Here is a 19,991-nt window from a genome sequence, read left to right as displayed (position 1 = left end):
GCCCAAGCCACGCGAATCCCCTATCCCCCACCCTCATTAAAATACAGGCAGGAGGGATCCCAGGCCCTCCTGCCCTCGACGCCCCCCACACACAATCGCCTCCGAACCCCCAATTGCCCCCCCTGCTGACCCTCAAGACCCCCCACCGACCCCTCTATCCCTCCACCCCCAATCCCCCCCGTACCTTAAAATTGTTGGACAGCCGAAGGGAGACTGCAGGAGCTGTGCCTAGTCCTGAGCACATGGTAGCAGAGTTCTGAGCACATGGCAGAACAGTGAGCGGAGAGTGTGCTAGCAGGAAGAAGCAGAGAGAGGAGCAGAGAAGGCGGTGCTAGCAGGGGAAGAGGCGAGAGCTAACTCCGCCCACCCCTGACATCACCAGCCAAACTCCCCCCCATAAAAGGGGACGAGCCAACAGCAGAGAGTTCACAGTGCAAGGCCAGCCGAAGGGAGACTGCAGGAGCTGTGCCTAGTCCTGAGCACATGGTAGCAGAGTTCTGAGCACATGGCAGAACAGTGAGCGGAGAGTGTGCTAGCAGGAAGAAGCAGAGAGAGGAGCAGAGAAGGCGGTGCTAGCAGGGGAAGAGGCGAGAGCTAACTCCGCCCACCCCTGACATCACCAGCCAAACTCCCCCCATAAAAGGGGACGAGCCAACGGCGCGCAGCCGTTCAGCGAGCGGCAAAGGCGCTCGCCTTAGCGAGAGCGCCTTTGCAAAGGGCCTCAAGAAGGGCATCAAGAAAGGGCTATCAACTATAGCCGGACTCCCAACTTATAAGACTAGCTAACTAATCAATTGTCTTCAGTCTTTCTTTAGCGTTCTACCAAGTCTTTAACTATCAATCTACAACTTTCTACCAAATCTTTAACTCTCAATCTTACAACTTTCTATCTCACCAACAAGCTACTAAATCTTTCTCACTAAACAGGCACACTAACAAACAGACGTTCTTAACTGACAATTAACTAACTGTTAACTAACTAACTACTACTACTAACTAACTAACTAACTACTCCATCCCTCAGACCAAGAACTAACTAACTACCTCTATCCCTCCCTCAACACTTACTGACCAACACCTAACAGCCCCCACCTGTGTTCCCGCTAAGCTGCGCTGGGGTGCGCTGACGCACAAAATATTACCTCGCAGCGCACAAGTTTCTCGTCACAGCGCACACAGTGTAGAGCACAGTTCTTCAACCGCTGGGCCGCAAACAAAATCTTGCCGGTCCGCGAAGGATTCGGTCCCCGCCGCAACGAAAGGCCGGCGTCAGCTGACTTGCAACTTCCTGTTGCAGTCGCTGTGCCGGGACTCCTGCCTTCGCCGGGACTCCTGCCTTCCACCTCGTTTGCCTCCTGCCTTGTCTCCGCACCTCCAGACCAGCAGCGGCAGCTGTGTATGCTTTTAACTTCGGCACAGAGCTGCCCCTAATCAATAGTTTAGCGCGGTTTCATAAGGCAGCCTCGGGGCCTTTGCTAGGCCGGCCCACATCGCATCATCGAAGTGGGCCGGCTATCAAAGGCCCCGAGGCTGCCTCATGAAACCGCGCTAAACTATTGATTAGGGGCAGCTCTGTGCCGAAGTTAAAAGCATACAGAGCTGCCGCTGCTGGTCTGAACTCTTGGGCCGCTGAAGGAGGGCAAAAAGCAGCTGTCCTGGAGGTTTCCCTTCCTCTCGCCTTTACAGGTTCCTTTTTTCCACCTTTTTTTTTTTCCTTCAAACGGCAACGGGCCCCAGCATCGACATCAATCAAGTAAGTTCCACTGTCAATCAAGCGGTTCTGCTCGGCCAAAGCTTCCCCTGTGACATGAGCCACCCTCAGGGGAAAGAAAGTGACCCACAAAGGTGAGGGGAAGGGGGGCAGATGATGGAAGTTGGGGGGGGGAGAGAGAGAGAGAGAGAGAAGGGGCAGATGATGGAATGGAGGAGATGAGAGAGAGAGAGAAGGGGACAGATGATGGAAGTGAGAAGAAGGGAGAGAGAGCAGAAGGCAGATGGATGTCAGTTGAGAAGGGAGAGCAGATGCTGAATGGAAGTGGGGAAAGAACACATACTGGATGGAAGGAGGAGATAAATAAAGGGGGAAGAAAATAGTAAGATAATGGAGGGGTGAGGGAAAGGGGTGACAAGCTGTGTGTAGACACAGTGAAAAGAGGGAAACGGGACTAAATAGTAAGAAAGAATTTAATTTAGATGGAGGCAGAAAATAGAGAAGGAAGACCAGAGAAGAAAAGGGAAGAGAGAGCAGAGAATGATCAGATCTGAGTGGAGGAAATGAGAAGAGAGATATGCTAAAAACCACAGGGGGGAGGGAAGGATAGAGATGCCAGACCATGAGGGGAACAGAAGGAAGATGATGGATGCTAGACCAAATTGGGGGGTGGGGGGGGGCAGGAGGAGAGATGGCAGGGAAAGACAGACAGTGAATGGAAGGGGCAGATGCTGGACTGAAGAGACAGAGAAGGTTATCATGCTGCTGTACCGGGCCATGGTACGCCCTCACCTGGAGTACTGCGTCCAGCACTGGTACTTTAAGAAGGACACGGTACTACTCGAAAGGATCCAGAGAAGAGCAACTAAAATGGTTAAGGGGCTGGAGGAGTTGCCGTACAGCGAAAGATTAGAGAAACTGGGCCTCTTCTCCCTTGAGCAGAGGAGATTGAGAGGGGACATGATAGAAACATTCAAGGTACTGAAGGGAATAGACTTAGTAGCTAAGGCAGGGAGAACGAGAGGGCACTCTCTAAAGTTGAAAGGGGATAGATTCCATACAAACGTAAGGAAGTTCTGTGGTAGAAAGCAACATATTTATTTGGCTCATAACTTGCTGGCGCCCGATATTTTTAGCTCACAGTGAAAAAAGTTTGCTCACAACACCCGCCCGCTTAGAGGGAACACTGGCCCCCACCCTAACAAACATCCTAAAAAAAAAAAAAAAAAATTTTAAATTAAGAAATAATAACAATAAACCTTTGTAATGGCAGGTAGGACTAGAAGCAGCAAGACTTCAATCAAAACAGGCAGTTCAGTCACCGAGAGCACCCAGGGGATGGCTATGGTCTGAGTACAGATGGAAGGAGAACCAGGACGGAGGGCAGAGGTCTCTGTACAGACCGAGGCCATCCCCTCAAAGATGTCTACAGTCTCAACGCAGACAGAAGTAATGGTTCAACCGGACGAAAGCCTTTTGATGGAGCTAAAGAGCCTGAGAGAGGAGGTTCAGCGCTTAAGGAGCATCCGAGATGACGAGACCTTCATCGATGGAGTCATCCAGGAGCTGTCTCAGATCGCTGAACAGGAACCTGACAAGACCACCCTGGGAACACCCATAGCATCCAAAATGGCCACCTTGAGACAAACTACCGGAATGCAGGAAGTGGTTGGAGACGCTGACTCCTGGCAGTTGGTGACTTCCTCCACAAGAAAATGCAGAGGACCTAACTCTGTCTCTTTTTCCCCCATACAGGACAGCTCAACAACGACACCTCATATCGCCCTGAGGAACAGATATCAGCTGCTACAGGAAGGTCCAGAGAAAGAGCTACAAGTAGTTGTTCAGCAGACGGTTCCAACTCCGGAATCAACAGTACAGCCCACCCCTAAGAAGCGCAGAGTGGTGGTCATCGGAGATTCGCTGCTGAGGGGCACCGAGGGACCAATCTGCAGACCAGACCTACAATCAAGAGAGGGGCCAGGATCCGGGATGTCACTGCTTGCATTGACAGACTCATCAAGCCCCGAGACCACTTCCCCATGGTTCTAATCCACGTCGGAACCGACACCGCAAGGAGCAGCCCGGACAGCATACCTGAAGACTTCAGGGCCCTGGGGGAGAAGCTGAGGAGGATGGATGCGCAGGTAGTCTTCTCCTCGATTCTCCCAGTGAGGGGCAAGGGCAGAGCCAGAGAGGATCGAATACAAAGGGCGAACGACTGGCTGCGAGGATGGTGCAAGGAGATGAACTTCGGGTTTCTGCACCATGGAGAAGCATTGCAAGGACTACAGGGACACGACGGGCTACACCTAACCAGAAGAGGGAAGAATGTCCTTGGACACCGCCTAGCCCGCCTACTCCACAGGGCTTTAAACTAGGTAAGTCGGGGGAGGGTACAGGCACAAACAACATACCAGGCGAACTAAAATGCCAATACATTTATGAGGCTGAGGAAAGTAGACACCGAAATTCTGGGTCAGGGGTGAGTGCACACACTTTTGAGTCGGGAGTAGGGTCACATCATATTTATGGGTCTCATTGTAATTCCGGGTCTAGGGGGAGTACACACTGTAGTTCTGGGTATATGGGGAGTACACATTGTGGTTCTGAGCCTCAGGAAAGCACAAATAACACAAACAATGCTAAAGGTGTTCAAATAGCTCAAACAGGAATATCCCCACTGAGACATAACAAAAATATAACATGGAGGGCTATGTACGTCAACGCACACAGTTTAGGAAACAAGATCCTGGAATTGGAAACAGAAATAAGGAATGCCGACCTGGATGTGGTGGCGATATCCGAAACCTGGCTCACAGACTCCCACGGGTGGGACATGGTCATACCGGGTTTCAACTTGCTTCGCCGGGACAGAGAGGGTAGGAAGGGAGGGGGTGTAGCATTATATACTAAAGATGACATTAAGGTCACGAGAATCTCAGATGTCCAGTATACTGGGGAATCCCTTTGGGTTAATTTGGCCAGAGGAAAGGACAAATGCTTGTATCTTGGCGTAATTTACAGACCCCCAAGACAACAGGATGACCTGGATATGGAAATAATCGAAGATATAGAAAATATCACCTTGCGTGGGGACACAGTATTGCTAGGTGACTTCAACATGCCTGATGTGGATTGGGTTACACTTACCTCTGCTTCCGGCAGCAGCAGGAGGCTATTAAACTCTATGAAAGGAGCAAGCCTCAGGCAACTGGTGTTGGAACCGACAAGGGATCAGGCAATACTGGACCTGATACTTACCAATGGAGAAAGTGTCACAGAGGTCTCGGTGGGCGACACATTGGCCTCCAGTGACCACAACATGGTATGGTTCAATATCAGGAAAGGTTTCACTAAATCTACTACACTAACCAAAGTCCTCAAATTCAAGGACACAAATTTCAAAGAAATGGGAGACTTCGTTCACCAGGCGCTACAAAGCCAAGAAGAAACCGATAACGTGGAAGACATGTGGTCGACTTTGAAAGCAACCATACAAGAAGCAACAAACCGCTATGTAAATCAGTAAGTAAACGGCGAAGGAACAATAAGCCACAGTGGTTTACTGCGGAGATCTCAGACCTGATCAAGGAGAAGAAAAAAGCATTCATCTCTTACAAACAATCAGGGAAGCAGGACTCTAGAGCAGACTACCTGGCCAAATCAAAAGCCGTCAAAACAGCAGTCAGGGAGGCTAAATTGCTCATGGAGGAGTCTCTAGCAAAGAACATCCAGAAGGGAGATAAATCCTTCTTCAGGTATATCAGTGATAGAAGAAAAAACTCAGGCAGGATTGTACGTCTTAGGAAACCAGACGGAGACTATGTGGAAAAGGATTCGGAAAAAGCCCAACTATTAAATGAATACTTCTGCTCAGTCTTCACCCGAGAAGCGCCAGGGCTCGGCCCTCAGCTACAGACAAGGGTTGGCTCAGTTGACCCGTTTAGTAACTTTGAGTTTACGCCCAGCAGTGTTTACGGTGAGCTGTCAAAGCTCAAGGTTAACAAAGCAATGGGGCCGGACAACCTGCACCCCAGGGTGCTTAGGGAGCTGAGTGATGTCTTGGCGGAGCCACTGTCCGCGCTCTTCAACCTCTCCCTTAGTACAGGCAGCGTCCCGTTGGACTGGAGGACGGCTAACGTCATTCCACTCCACAAGAAAGGCTCAAAGATGGAGACAGCAAACTACAGACCAGTGAGTCTAACATCGATAGTGAGCAAACTAATGGAAACTCTAATCAAACACCAATTAGATAAGATCCTGGATGAGGAGAATCTACGGGATCCCCGACAACATGGATTTACTAAGGGGAGATCCTGCCAATCCAACCTGATCAGCTTCTTTGACTGGGTAACGGGGAAGCTGGATATTGGGGAGTCCCTGGACATCGTGTACCTGGACTTTAGCAAAGCATTCGATAGCGTACCACACCGCAGGTTACTGAGCAAGATGAGTTCTATAGGATTAGGTAACACATTGACGAAATGGGTTGGGAGCTGGCTTGGAGGTAGGCTCCAAAGGGTGGTGGTGAACGGCACCCCCTCCGAAATGACGGAGGTGATTAGTGGAGTACCACAGGGCTCAGTCTTGGGCCCAATCCTATTCAACATCTTTATAAAAGACTTGGCAGAAGGGCTTCGAGGTAAAATAACATTATTCGCCGATGACGCCAAACTGAGTAATGTAGTGGGCAAATGCACAACAGACGAAGATTCAGTGCCCGACAACATGATGCACGACCTACTCCTACTAGAGCGATGGTCTAGGACATGGCAACTCAACTTCAATGCCAAAAAATGCAAAGTTATGCACCTGGGCAGCCAGAATCCATGCAAGTCTTATACCCTTAATGGCGAGATGCTAGCAAAAACGGTAGCAGAACGAGACTTGGGGGTAATCGTCAGTGAGGACATGAAGTCTGCCAATCAAGTGGAGCAGGCTTCGTCCAAGGCAAGATAAATCATGGGCTGCATACGAAGGGGTTTCGTCAGTCGTAAGGCGGAAGTCATTATGCCATTGTATAGATCCATGGTGAGGCCCCACCTGGAATACTGTGTGCAATTCTGGAGGCCGCATTATCGCAAGGATGTGCTGAGACTGGAGTCGGTGCAAAGAATGGCCACCCGGATGGTCTCGGGACTCAAGGATCTACCATACGAAAAACGGCTTGACAAATTACAGCTATACTCGCTCGAGGAGCGCAGAGAGAGGGGGGACATGATCGAGACGTTCAAGTATCTTACGGGCCGCATCGAGGCGGAGGAAGATATCTTCTTTTTCAAGGGTCCCACGACAACAAGAGGGCATCCGTTGAAAATCAGGGGCGGGAAACTACGAGGTGACACCAGGAAATTCTTTTTCACTGAAAGAGTGGTTGATCGCTGGAATAGTCTTCCACTACAGGTGATTGAGGCCAGCAGCATGCCTGATTTTAAAGCCAAATGGGATCGGCACATGGGATCTATTCACAGGGCAAAGGTAGGGGAGGGACATTAAGGTGGGCAGACTAGATGGGCCGTGGGCCCTTATCTGCCGTCTATTTCTATGTTTCTATGTTTCTATGACGGGTGCCAAGCCCGTCCAACCGGCAGGCCAGCTATCCCTTGAATGGCTGGCCTTAGGGCCTGATTGGCCCAGGCAGCTCAAATCCCACCCACAGGTGGGGCCTGAGGTGCCTGGGCCAACCGGAATAGGCTGGCATGTAGGTAGGGACAGGGCAGCAGGCAGGGACAGCCCCCCATACAGAAGAATAGAAAATCTTGTGGTTTCAAAATTGCTAAATATAAAATATGCAAACCCACTAATAGAAAGAAATAGAACTGAAGGTGTATCTGCTCTAAGGGTTACAAAGCTTCAGAATACAGAGCCATATACCCAATTTGGGTTTTCTTGTGAGAATTTTTTCACATGCTCATGTCACGTCACAGGCTTGAACCTACCCTACCTCTCACTAAGTTTAAATGCAGTTTTATTCAATATTCAATCATCTCTCCTTTATTAATTGAATTTATTTTAAGATTATTGTGCTTGAATTTTCTTGTGTGATAATAAAGTTTCCTACAAACCAATCTTTATAGTCTCTTATAGTTACTTGTTCAAAAACTAACTAGCCTAACAGCTCTTGATATTCTTTTGCTTACAGACTAATTAACCTAACAGCTCCTTTCAGAAAGCATAATCGGCAGAATAATGCAAAGGTGAGGTTAAAAAAATCCTCTTTACTTTTTTTAACCATAACAAAATTCTTAGTACCGTATATACTCGAATATAAGACAATCCGAATATAAGCCGAGACCCCAATTTCCCCCCACCAAAAGGATGAAAAATGGTTGACTCGAATATAAGATGGGGCATAATATTCAAGTGCCATGCCCTGCCAGGTTCTGCACCCAGCCCCTTCCCCCTTCCTGCCTTGCAAAGCTCTGCACCCAACCCCTTCCCTCCCTGCCTTACTAGGCTCTGCACCCAGCCCACTTCCCTCCCTACCAGGCTCTGCACCCTGTCCCACCTCCTCTTCCACCTCTGGTGGTGTAGTGGTAGTCCAGGACAGGAGAGATCTATTCAGTATCTTGACTATCTGTGGCATATTAGTCTTTAATAGGAAGATTTACTGAAATAATATCATAGCACACTGGCATGTAACTGATACTTCACTTTACTAAACAAAATAGAGATCAACAATTGACATATAGTACATTCTATGTGATCAATTCCCAAACAATACTTACAACTTCTCATGAAGAATGATGTAGGTATCTTCCTAACAGTCTAGTTAAGTTCAGGGTGAGCCTTCAGCCTTATCTCTCCCTAATCCATTAATTTACAGGGCCCATCCCTATTGGCTTCCTACTCAAGATTTTGATAATTAAAGACAGCAATAATTTTGATAATTAAACTCAATTATAGACTATATTGAGTATAGCAATAAAAATTTCCTGAGATTTTATATTAGTTCAATGCTGGATTACACTCAAGCTCTATACCTTATATTTAAAAAATCCACTATATGTAGTGTATAATCATGAATAAGTTAATCAATCCTTTACATAACCAAATAATTATATGTGCTAAAGCAGAGGTTGCTGACTGGGACCATCATAACCACAGTATAGTCCCTTAAAGTGCATCATGTATAACTTTTAAAACCCAGATAAAAAGGTGTACTTAACTGGGAACGATGCAACATTTCTCTGATGAATATCCTCTGCTGTAGAAGTGAACAAAATAACCGAAAGCACCTCAAAATCAACTGCACACCCGAAGGGGACCGGGTTTAGGCACCTTCGGGTGTGCACTGTTGATTTTGAGGTACTTTTGGTATTTTCTCCAATTTATCTTTTGAGCTTCTAATCTGACAAAACTTGAAAATTAAGTACTGTATTTTTTGCTCCATAGGACGCACCTAACCATAAGAAGCACCCTAAATTTAGAGGAGGAAAACAAGAAAACCCCCCATTCTGAACCAAATTATCGCTGCTAGGCTCTGTACCCAACCCCACATGCCTAGCTAAACTCTGAACCCTGTCCCCCATCCCTCCCAGGCTCTGTTCACTGTCCCCCCTCTGGTGGTCTAGTGGTAGGCCGGGACAGGGCACAGGGCAGGCAGGCCTAGTGGCTGGCAGGCAGGCAGAGACAGGGCACAGCGCAGGCAGGGCTAGTAGCTGGCAAGCTGGGCACAGAGCAGGCAAGACTGGTAGCTGGCAGGCAGGTAGGGACAGGGCACAAGGCAGGCTGGTTAAATGGCTGGCAAGCTAATAGAGACAGAGCAGGCAGGCACAGGGCTGCCAGGCAGGTAGGGACAGGGCAGACAGGGCACAAGGCAGGCAGGCCTAGTGGCTGGCATGCAGGTAGGGACAGGGCAGGCAGGGACAGGGCAGGCCGACCTAGTGGCTTGCATGCAGGTAGGTACAAGGCAGGCAGGCCTAGTGGCAAGCAGGCAGGGGTGGCCCCCGTACCTTTTTTACTTTTTAAAATCCCGGCAGGGTCCCCCATACCTTTTTGTTCTCCCCCCCATACTCCCCTCAGCATTTTTACTTCTTTTTTTTAATCCCAGCAGAGCCCCCCCTACCTTTTTGTACTCCCCATTACCTTTTTCTAATCCCGGCGCTTCCCTTGCTGGATGGCTGCGGCAGTGACCTTTTTGGACTCCCAGCGCTTCCCCCACTGGACAGCTGCGGCAACGAGAGGCAGAGTGGTGAACAAAACAGGTGCAAGCTTCTCGCGCGCCTGCCTGATCCCGCGCTACTGCATGAATGGCTGTGACGGCAACCATTCACGCAGCGGCACGGCTACCAGGCAGGCGCGTGAGAAGCTCGCACCTGTCTTGTTTGCTGCTCTGCCTCTTGCTACCGCAGCTGTCCAGCAGGGGAAGCGCTGGGAGTCCAAAAATGTCGCTGCCGCAGCCATCCAACACAAGAAGCACCGGGAGTAGAAAAAGGTACTGGGGGGGATTAGAAAAAGGTACCGGGGGGTGGGTGGGTGGGTTTTGGTATTTGCTCCATAAGACGCGCCCTTATTTCTACCCCCTTTTTGGGGGTGAAAAAAGTGCATCTTAGGGAGCGAAAAATACAGTATGTTTATTTCCTAAAAACAGGAAAGTCAGATGCTTGAATTTAATTAGTAAAATGTCACATCAGCTAACATAATTTTCCATTATCCCTGGTGGTCCAGCGGTATATGGGCAGGACCACACTCCTGCCCTGCTCATCTCCTTCTGGGTTCTGGCTCGCCAATCAGGGTTTAGGGCGCACAGGCACGCAGGAGCAAGCTTCCTGAACTCCTACACGGCCCTGCACCTCTCACTGAATGGCTTCCGCCAGGTCCCGCGAGACCTGACAGCAGCCATTCAGCAAGAGGCACAGGGCCACACAGGAACTCGAGAAGCTCGCTCCTTCATGCCTGTGCACCATGAGCCCTGAGCCCCATTTGGTAAGTCCCGAGCCCGGAAGGAGGTGAGCGTGGTCCTGCCCATATACTGCTGGACCAGCAGGGATAACAGAAAAGATATGTGGGGATGCGGGCGGGGGGTGGGTGGGAAGGTAAAAATGTATTTGTATCAGCCGGGACAGGAGGGATCTCTCCTGTCCCGGCTATTAGAGGCCTTCATCAAGTCGGGGAAGGGGGGGTCAGGTGATGACCCGAATATAGGACGAGACACCCATTTTGGGTCCATTTTTTTGGCCCCAAAATCTCATCCTATATTTGCGTATATACGGTGCTCATCTTAAGAAGTGCTTTGGTGAATTTGAGCTCTTTACTTTGTGCCCAGTGTCTAAAGAGCTTAAGCCGTTGCTCGTTTTACTATCCTACATCCATCCCAAATCCATCCTTTCTGAAAGGAGCTGTTAGATTAATTAGCCTTTAAGCAGGAGAATATCAAGAGCTATTGGGCTAGTTAATTTTCAAAGAAGTAACTATAAAAGACTATAAAGATTAGTTTTTAGGACAACTTTATTATCACACATGAAAATTCAAGCACGATAATCTTAAAATAAATTTCAATTAATAAAGGAGAGATGATTGAATATTGAATAAAACTGCATTTAAACTTAGTGAGAGATAGAGTGGGTTCAAGCCCGTGACGTGAACATGAGCAAGTGAAAAAATTCTCCCAAGAAAACCCGAATTGGGTATATGGCTCTATATTCTGAGGCTTTGTAACCCTTAGAGCAGATACACCTTCAGTTCTATTTCTTGCTATTAGTGTTGTATATTTTATATTTATCCTACAGAAGAGATGCAGAACAGGAATACGACAGAGGCATTCAAATATCTCCAAAATTATAAATCACGGAGAAGCAGCAAAACCTTTGACTGCAGAAAGGAAGTTGTAAAACAAGAGGAGTATCAAAGAAGGAAGACTGATGAGTAACACAAAAAATATGTCTTTATTGATAGGTTTAAAGGGAAGGAGGAGGTGGCATACCTAGCAGGATTCAAGTAAAAGGATAAGCAGAAAGGGTCCCACGTGAAGGGAAAAGACAGGTCTATTGCATTGTCTCTCGTTAATTAAATAAGGCAGATTACATGGGCCTTAGAGTTCATATCTGGTTATAATTCATGTTTCTACTTCTATTAGGCTGCCAAAAATAAAATGTGGAAACAGAAAATAGTACGTATTCTGTAAAGTGATTGTGAGCCCACCGGGACAGACAGGGAAAAATGCTTGAACACCTGAATAAATTAATGTAAACCATTCTGAGCTCCTCTGGAAGAATGGTATAGAAAATTGAATAAATAAATAAATATTTCTCTTTAAAAATAATAGCGTACATGGCAACAAATGCATGTATCCAGATAAAAAGAAGGGACAGAAAGATACTTCCACTGATATGATGCAATGAAACAACAGTCCACTGATATGGGGAGACTTAACATGGCCAGTGTTTCGGTAATATACCGCCTTCCTCAGGGGTCAATCACCTCACTTGAAACAGAGAGGAACTCTTAATATCAGAGTATGCACACCTAACAGCATCGGAGTCGAGTGTTCAAAATTGAAAAGCACAGGTGTACTGCCCGGAAACTAATAAATAACAAGATTAGAGCTTCACTCTCACGCTGAGGATGATTGGTGAGCATACTCTGATATTAAGTAAAAGCAGCTTTCTTTTTTTTATATATATAAATCTTTATTCATTTTAAAAGCAACATAAAGTGCAACCGGTTAACAAACAATTATTACCATAAACAGCACTCATTACAATCAAATGATATAATAAGTACACAACACCCTCCCCTTCCACCTACCCTTTCTTGATGTGTATAACACTCACAAAGAATAATAATACTATTGATCAAGGCAAACAAAATTTTGTTAATGGACCCCAAATTTTCATCCTTTCGTTTTATTTGTACTTTATGTTTACCAATGAGACATTTTTGGTTCTCTTGTTGTAAAGAATGCAGGTAACCATAGATATGACTAGTTACACTATGCTAGAGCTGAATATGAATATATAGGATCCTTAATGAAAAGGCATATGGGAAGCTGCCCATAAATCAAAATATCTACTTATCTACAAACGTATATACTCATACATACACACACACAATGGAGATAGCAAGCATGAAAATCTTTCTTATGCATATTCATTAGAGATGTACTGAAAGCCTGACCTGTTTGTGGCCCTTCAGGACTGGGAGTGAAGACCAAGGTTATAAAAGAATCAGGCTACAGCAAGTTTCTTCTCACCTGTTTTAATAATGTCACTCAATTCATAAAGCAGCAATTTGCTATCTCCTCCTGCGTCCAGGCGTTGTTCCATGTAACTGTTTAGTTCGTATACCACGCCTTGCATATTTGTATCCTCATACTGCTGAGCAAATAGAGAAGAAAAGGTTTAACACTAGATTACAAACACAGGCTGTAGATACATAGAAACTACATAAAAATTCAGCTTCTTATCAGCAGCCACTAAATATTTCAATGATATTCGGACAGGGAAATGGCTACACCGGCAACATTACTCCTTACAGTAACCTTAGTACCAGATAAAAACTGGTTGCTTAGACTTTTCTTCAAAAATAAACTAAAATAATTTCTTGGATATAAAATACAAATATTTCCAGACCTGGCACGAGACGCACAAAAATGCCGTCGTGAATTTTTGATCTTAAAACCTGGAGTTACTGCTCTTGGAGCAACTTTTTTTCTCTGTCACCCATTCAAATGTGTGATACAGTATATGTTTTCTTTTATCCTACCCAACTGACAACCTTTTTGTCGGCTACTCGCCTGAAAGCAGGGATAGCATGATTGCTTATTGTTTAATTTGGACATTTCCTTCAGCTGATTGAATTTCCTGTTTTCTTCTTTTTCCTTGATTTGTTTTTGCTCGATGAATATACTTCTTGGATCCTGGTATTGAGGATTTGAGCTGAAGTTAAGCTTTAATTCCTTATTATGGTCGTTATATTATTACAATTTGTAATGTTTGATTGTTTCCTCACTTAACTTCATCTTTCTGTACAAGTGGATACTTGACATGTTTTTGGAAAATATGATAAATAAATAAATACATTTAAAAAAAAATATTTCTGCTTCTTAATCTCAGATCGTTTCCTATGACTACACTCTTCAGCGGTACCACAAATCAAGGTTACCAACACTCACCAGGTCAAGCTACAGGCTGACATAGTTCTAGGTTTCTGGCTGCTTGATTTATGATTCTGATTAGAGAAACTGGGCCTCTTCTCCCTCGAATAGAGGAGATTGAGAGGGGACATGATCGAAACATTCAAGGTACTGAAGGGGATAGACTTAGTAGATAAGGACAAGTTGTTCACCCTCTCCAAGGTAGGGAGAACAAGAGGGCACTCTCTAAAGTTGAAAGGGGATAGATTCCGTACAAACGTAAGGAAGTTCTTCTTCACCCAGAGAGTGGTAGAAAGCTGGAACGCTCTTCCAGAAGCTGTTATAGGGGAAAACACCCTCCAAAGATTCAAGACAAAGTTAGACAAGTTTCTGCTGAACAGGAACGTGCGCTGGTAGGGCTAGTCTCAGTTAGGGTGCTGGTCTTGGACCAGAGGGCCGCCGCGTGAGCGGACTGCTGGGCATGATGGACCACTGGTCTGACTCAGTAGTGGCAATTCTTAAGTTCTTATGATTATGGGACAATTCAAAGTACAAGTCCATGCATCCAAAGGTTCAGAATCAAGAACGAATCAGCTGGCTTGGTCAACCTGGTGTGAGTGGATAACCCTAATTACAGTTTGATTGTGACATCACAATCACTTTTATAGTCAGAGAGAGCTGAAAACACCACACAACAGATGAAGTCTATGATGACATAAGTCATGAAGTGCAAGCTACAAAAACCAGCAAAGAGCCACAGTTGATGAAGAATGAATAAACTGAGATTTTGATAGTAAATGCACTATATTAACGTGGCATCTGTTTCCTGATCAGATGCTTTTGCACCTCTTGCCTGTAATTTTTTTTTTATTAGCTCTAAGGGAATCAAGCATAAATGTGCAGAACTGTAGTGTTTTCACTGCCTTGCCTGTTGATGCTGTTTTTTTTACCAGACTGATATCATTTTATATTGGATGTCAATGGTATGAAAAACAAGGACCATGGGAGACTTTTTTCAAAAATTGTCTTCTTAAACTGGATCACCAACTCAGTCCCCCCAAAATCCACTTCCTCCTTCTCATCCTCACACTTTCTTTCCCACAGGAGTCAAATCCTGGCCATGGGTAGCAGAGGGTTTTGAAGGAGTTCACACACATTTCTACATCCTACATCGTACAGAAGTTACCTTAAGAACATAAGAATAGCCTTACTGAGTCAGACCAATGGTCCATCTAGCCCAGAATCCTTTGTCTTCATGGTGGCCAATCCAGGTCACAAGTGTCTTGCAAAAACCCAAACTAATAGCAACATTCCATGCTACCAATACAGGGCAAGCAGTAGCTTCCCCCATGTCTGTCTCAGACGATAGAGGCTTTAAAAGTATCTCCCTGAAACTTCATCGAGTGTCCCTTAGTCTTTGTAATTTTTGATGGAGTAAAAAAAATTGGATCCACTTGTAGGAGCATGCAGACCTAGCTTTTTGTATGATCCCTTCCCCCCCTTTTCTATCACAGATTGCAGTTCTTCCCCTATTTCCCATTTGTTGTTATATAATGTTAAATTTGACATTTTTATTTTAGATTTTATATTACCGATTGTAACATGAATTGCAAGCTGCTTAAATATAGACTGATTGGAGGGATATCAAATAAAAATAAACTTGAAACTGAAAATTGAAAGAGGACCTTACTAGACTAGGAGATTGGAGTGGAAATTTAATATGAACAAGAGCAAAGTTATGCATTTATAGTGAACAGCAAACCAAACTGTAACTAGCATTCCACTCAGGAAAAGGAAATTCAATTCTGAGTGAAGCAGCAGACAAAAAAGGAAATAGAATAGGGATTATTAGGAAACAAATGAAGAATAAAAGAGAGGATAGAGTGACTATCAGATCATAGTGTAATTGTACCATGAGTATTGTGTGTAATTCAGGTCACTGTATCTCAAAAAAACAAACGGCAGCATTAGAAAAGGTACAGAGAAGGGAGCCCAAAATGATAAAGGTGATTGAACAGCTACCCCATTAAGGAAAGCTAGAGAGGTCAGGACTCTTCAGCTTTCAAAAAGTACAAAGTCTAAGGGAAACATAATGAAGTTACTAAGTAGTATATTAAAATAAATCAGAGAAAATGTTTTTCCCTTACTGCATAAGTAAGCTCTGGGATTTGTTGCCCAAAGATATGATAAAAGCCGTTACTGTAGGCCAGTGCCCCGCAAACTTTCTCAAGCAGCAGCACACTACACGTAGTGGCCGCAGCTCGAGGCATCCGGAAGTGCGCAGGCATTGCCGTAATGATGTCACATGCATGCGCGGCAGGGAAGAGGGTTGGAGAGGAGAGGCGCCGGACGATTGCATGCGGGACGCGAGAGGCATGTCCTGTAGGCAGTCAGTCAGCGCCTCTCCTCCTCCCCAATGTGCCGCAGTACACCTGAAATCTCAGGAGGCACACAGTTTGCGATGCACTGCTGCAGTCAATTCAAAAAAAGGGTTAGGACAAGTCCATAGACCATTGTTAAGTGGTCCATTTATCTTTAGGATACACAGTCTTTGAAATTCATCTACCTTTTTGGATCATGTCAGGTACTTGTGACCTGAATTAGCCACTGTTGGAAACAGGATACTGTATTTCATAGACCTTTAACTTGATCCAGTATGGCACATTTTACGTTCTTAGGTTCTCATTGTGGTGATATTTTCTTGCCTAACTGCAACTCTCCGATACCCATTCTATAACAGGTCTCCTAAAGATAGGCACTAATTTGCTGTTAAGTTATACAGTATTAGGATCCTTAAGTGCTAGTTGCATGTTAACTAGTATTCAGATCCTGGCACTGAATACTGGCTGGCACTCATAACTTCCAGTTTGACACTACTGTTAATTCAACTCCTATACCAATCCTCAAACTCCCCCTCCCAGTTCCAATCTCCCCTCTAGGCTACTCTCTCCAATCCCTAATCCAACCTCCCCATTCAATTCCTTCCCATTCAATTCCTCCCCACCTCACATCAGTTCCCCTTTCCCTAGTTCCAAATACTCCCTCCAGTCCCAATCCCTCCCCCCCTCACTGCAGCTTCCCTTCTATGTTTCTGATTGTTCCACCCCTGGTTCTGATCCCCCTTCTAAGCCAGTTCCTGCATATAAGGGCCAGATAGAGCTTCTCCCTCCATACCCCAGGACTTAACTAGAGGTGATCTCTAGCAGTCTCGTTCGATGGAGTAGGAGTGGTCCCTGTCCGCTCTTGCCAGACAGCTCTGGGTTAAAAAATGGCAGTGATGATTCTCGAAGAATTACTGCCAGAGGGTCAGCCTTCCATATAAAGACACTTGTTCCACTATCTTCAAATTAGGCATTAAAGCGACTCTTTACCAAGTGAGGAACACTTGAAAAGAATCTTGTTAGATAAGGAGTTTCCATTTCTCCCATCCAAATACAATAAGTTAGCAAAGTAGGGTGAGTCATAAAGGATGATGAATATCTAATCAGTTTGGCAGAGGCTTGATCACAAGATAGGGTGAAAAGAATGCCACAGATATGGAGCAATTGCTTAGTTATATAACAATAACAACTGTAGTAGGTAAGAGAAACATCATTGATCCAAGATGGTCGCTGCATGTTTGCTGCGGTGAGGACGCCGTTGATTTTCAACTTTACCTGTACTAAACATGCCGAAGAGACGGGGCAGGAACGCTGGTGATGCCTCCTGGTGACCGACTGCCCCTTCGATAACGATCGACGATCTTCTTCGGCGTCTGCGACAGGAGCAAGAAGCATCGGGGGCTAGCCCACTTGGGACACCGCCGGGGAGTAGTGTGGTGGTGAAAACCTCAGGACTCGATGTTGCCCTAGGCCCCCGACATGGGGACGCCGCCACATCAGCCGTTGCCGCAGGCAGCCAGCTCTCCACGGGACAGGAGAGCACCCGAAGAGGTAGCCCTCTCGTCTCCAGAGGCCAGTGTGTTGGAGGGCTTGCCACTTGAGACATCTCAGAATGACGTGTTCACTTTGGTAGGACCTGCGACCGAGACAACCAAGGCTGGGGGAGTACAAGACTTCATGGAAGTAAACCAAATCTTAGAACTGTCTCTCACAGCACAAGTATGCTCTTTTTCTGCAATCAAACCTCCTGATGTCACTCTTGAAGCATTTTGGGACTTGGTAGTGAATTTGGGAAACTCCTTAAATCCTCAAATTAAAAATCTGGATAAAGAGCTTAAAGAAGAGAAAGTAGAAATAAAATTGATCAAACAAGATATATCTCAGTTAAAAATAGAGGCACAAGATACAGGGAAAGAGCTAACATTAGTAAAAAATAACCAAGAGTTACTGGTTAAAGATAATATAATTTTAAGGAGGAAATTGGAAGCTCTGGAGAACAATGGTCGAGCTAACAATTTGAGAATTATAAATTTCCCTAAGATCTTATTAATTTCTCCTCGAGAAATGGTGAAGCGGTACTTTATGGAAATATTGGAAATTCCTGAAAGTTCTCTACCTCCTCTTACATGGGTATATTATCTTTCTGTTAAATCCCAAGTCAAAGAAAAAGTTGAGGAATCTCGGGAAAGACCATTGGACATTTCTGCAATACTGGAACAATCGGATAGAGAATTGGCTGTTCCAGCCACTCTCTTGTTGTCTGTGGCTCTGGCTCCAGACAAAGATTGGATATTAAAACTTTTCTTTAAAAATAGATCCAAGGACTTCCTGGGACATCACATTCAGATATTTCCTGATGTCTCTAGAGAGACTCAAAAAAGAAGAAAAGAATTCTTAATTTTGAAACCTGGAGTGACTCAAATAGGGGGTATTTTCTTTTTGAGATACCCATGCAAATGTGTAGTCAGATACTATTCTTTGAAGTATATCTTTACAGATCCATCTCATTTGATAAGTTTCCTCTCAATGAAACGTCTTGAGAAAGGAATAGCTGCACCTAATGAAGTTTAGCTCTTTGTACTGCAGTAGACATACGGCTTTCCTTGAAAAATTTTTGTTTGATTAATTTTGCTCTACTCTTTAAATCTTGGTTCCAGTTATTGAGGACTAGTGTGTGATCAAATTTTATGTATTTTTTTATTTCTAAGTTTAGATGTGTTTTTCAATTTTAGAAAATTAAGTTAATTTGGTTTTTGATTGCACTTTTCTGTACAAGATCTCTATGCTTGGTAAATATTATAAAATTGTATAAATAAATAAATAACCAACTGTAGTAATTGATGAAACCCAGTACAAAATCTTTCAACAAAGCATATACTGGAGCTAAGATGAAAGAAACTATGGGAAGTGAAGGAATATGGAAAATGTAAGATATAGATAGGAATGCTGATAAATTCTCTTTTCTTTTCTTTTTTAAATTCCCTAAATTAACAGATTTGTGCAATCAGTTTATCACAGAAACAGAGTATGTTACTGGCATCAATGGACAGATGGGTTTTTACTTCTAATGGACTTAGACCAGAGGTAGGGAACTCCGGTCCTCGAGAGCCTTATTCCAGTCAGGTTTTCAGGATTTCCCCAATGAATATGCATGAGATCTATTTGCATGCACTGCTTTCAATGCATATTCATTGGGGAAATCCTGAAAACCCGAATGGAATATGGCTCTTGAGGACCGGAGTTCCCTACCCCCGACTTAGACACTAATTACTGCATAAACTTAGAAAGCAAAGAAAAAAAATATGCATTCCCTTATTACTGATTAGAGCATACTGAAATACTGGATTCATGAGGAAGCCTCCCACCTCAACACTGGAGGTGAAGGGGTTAGACCAGGGGTGTCAAAGTCCCTCCTCGAGGGCCGCAATCCAGTTGGGTTTTCAGGATTTCCCCAATGAATATGCATTGAAAGCAGTGCATGCAAATAGATCTCATGCACATTCATTGGGGAAATCCTGAAAACCCGACTGGATTCCGGCCCTCGAGGACCGGAGTTGCCCACTCCTATTATAGATTCTACTACTCAACTATTGCACAGCTCAGAATTATCCCATCTCCAGACTTGTTGACCAGCAGACTCCTCAAGGGGAGGGGGGAAAGACTTCTTCACTATCAGGTTGCCTGCAGCTCTGTTACTGCTAGCGGGTGATTTAGGAGGCATAATTTAAGGTCTGTATGGAAATTGTGTGTTTACTCTGAAGGTAAGTGTTCTCACAATAATGTAAAGAAGTATTTATTGTATTTCTCTGAGCTTCCTAGT

General features: G+C 45.0%; 1 protein-coding gene across 7 annotated transcripts in view; it reads right to left on the bottom strand.

The window, feature by feature from the left end:
- The window catches only part of PDE10A (phosphodiesterase 10A), a 590,210-nt gene that overhangs the window by 270,038 nt on the left and 300,181 nt on the right, over nucleotides 1–19,991 (bottom strand). For 4 of the 7 annotated variants that reach the window (XM_033937273.1, XM_033937275.1, XM_033937278.1 and 1 more), the window contains one exon: nucleotides 12,909–13,032. In XM_033937273.1, coding sequence (XP_033793164.1) covers nucleotides 12,909–13,032 — 124 coding nt within the window. Of the gene's footprint in view, nucleotides 1–12,908; nucleotides 13,033–15,937; nucleotides 16,071–19,991 lie in introns of those variants that run through there. The other 3 variants (XM_033937274.1, XM_033937276.1, XM_033937280.1) reach the window with 2 other exon arrangements.

This window comes from Geotrypetes seraphini, chromosome 3, assembly GCF_902459505.1.
Source record: "Geotrypetes seraphini chromosome 3, aGeoSer1.1, whole genome shotgun sequence".
NCBI classification, from domain to species: domain Eukaryota; kingdom Metazoa; phylum Chordata; class Amphibia; order Gymnophiona; family Dermophiidae; genus Geotrypetes; species Geotrypetes seraphini.
Note: the sequence above shows the minus strand (reverse complement) of the source record. Positions and strands in the feature narration are given on the sequence as shown.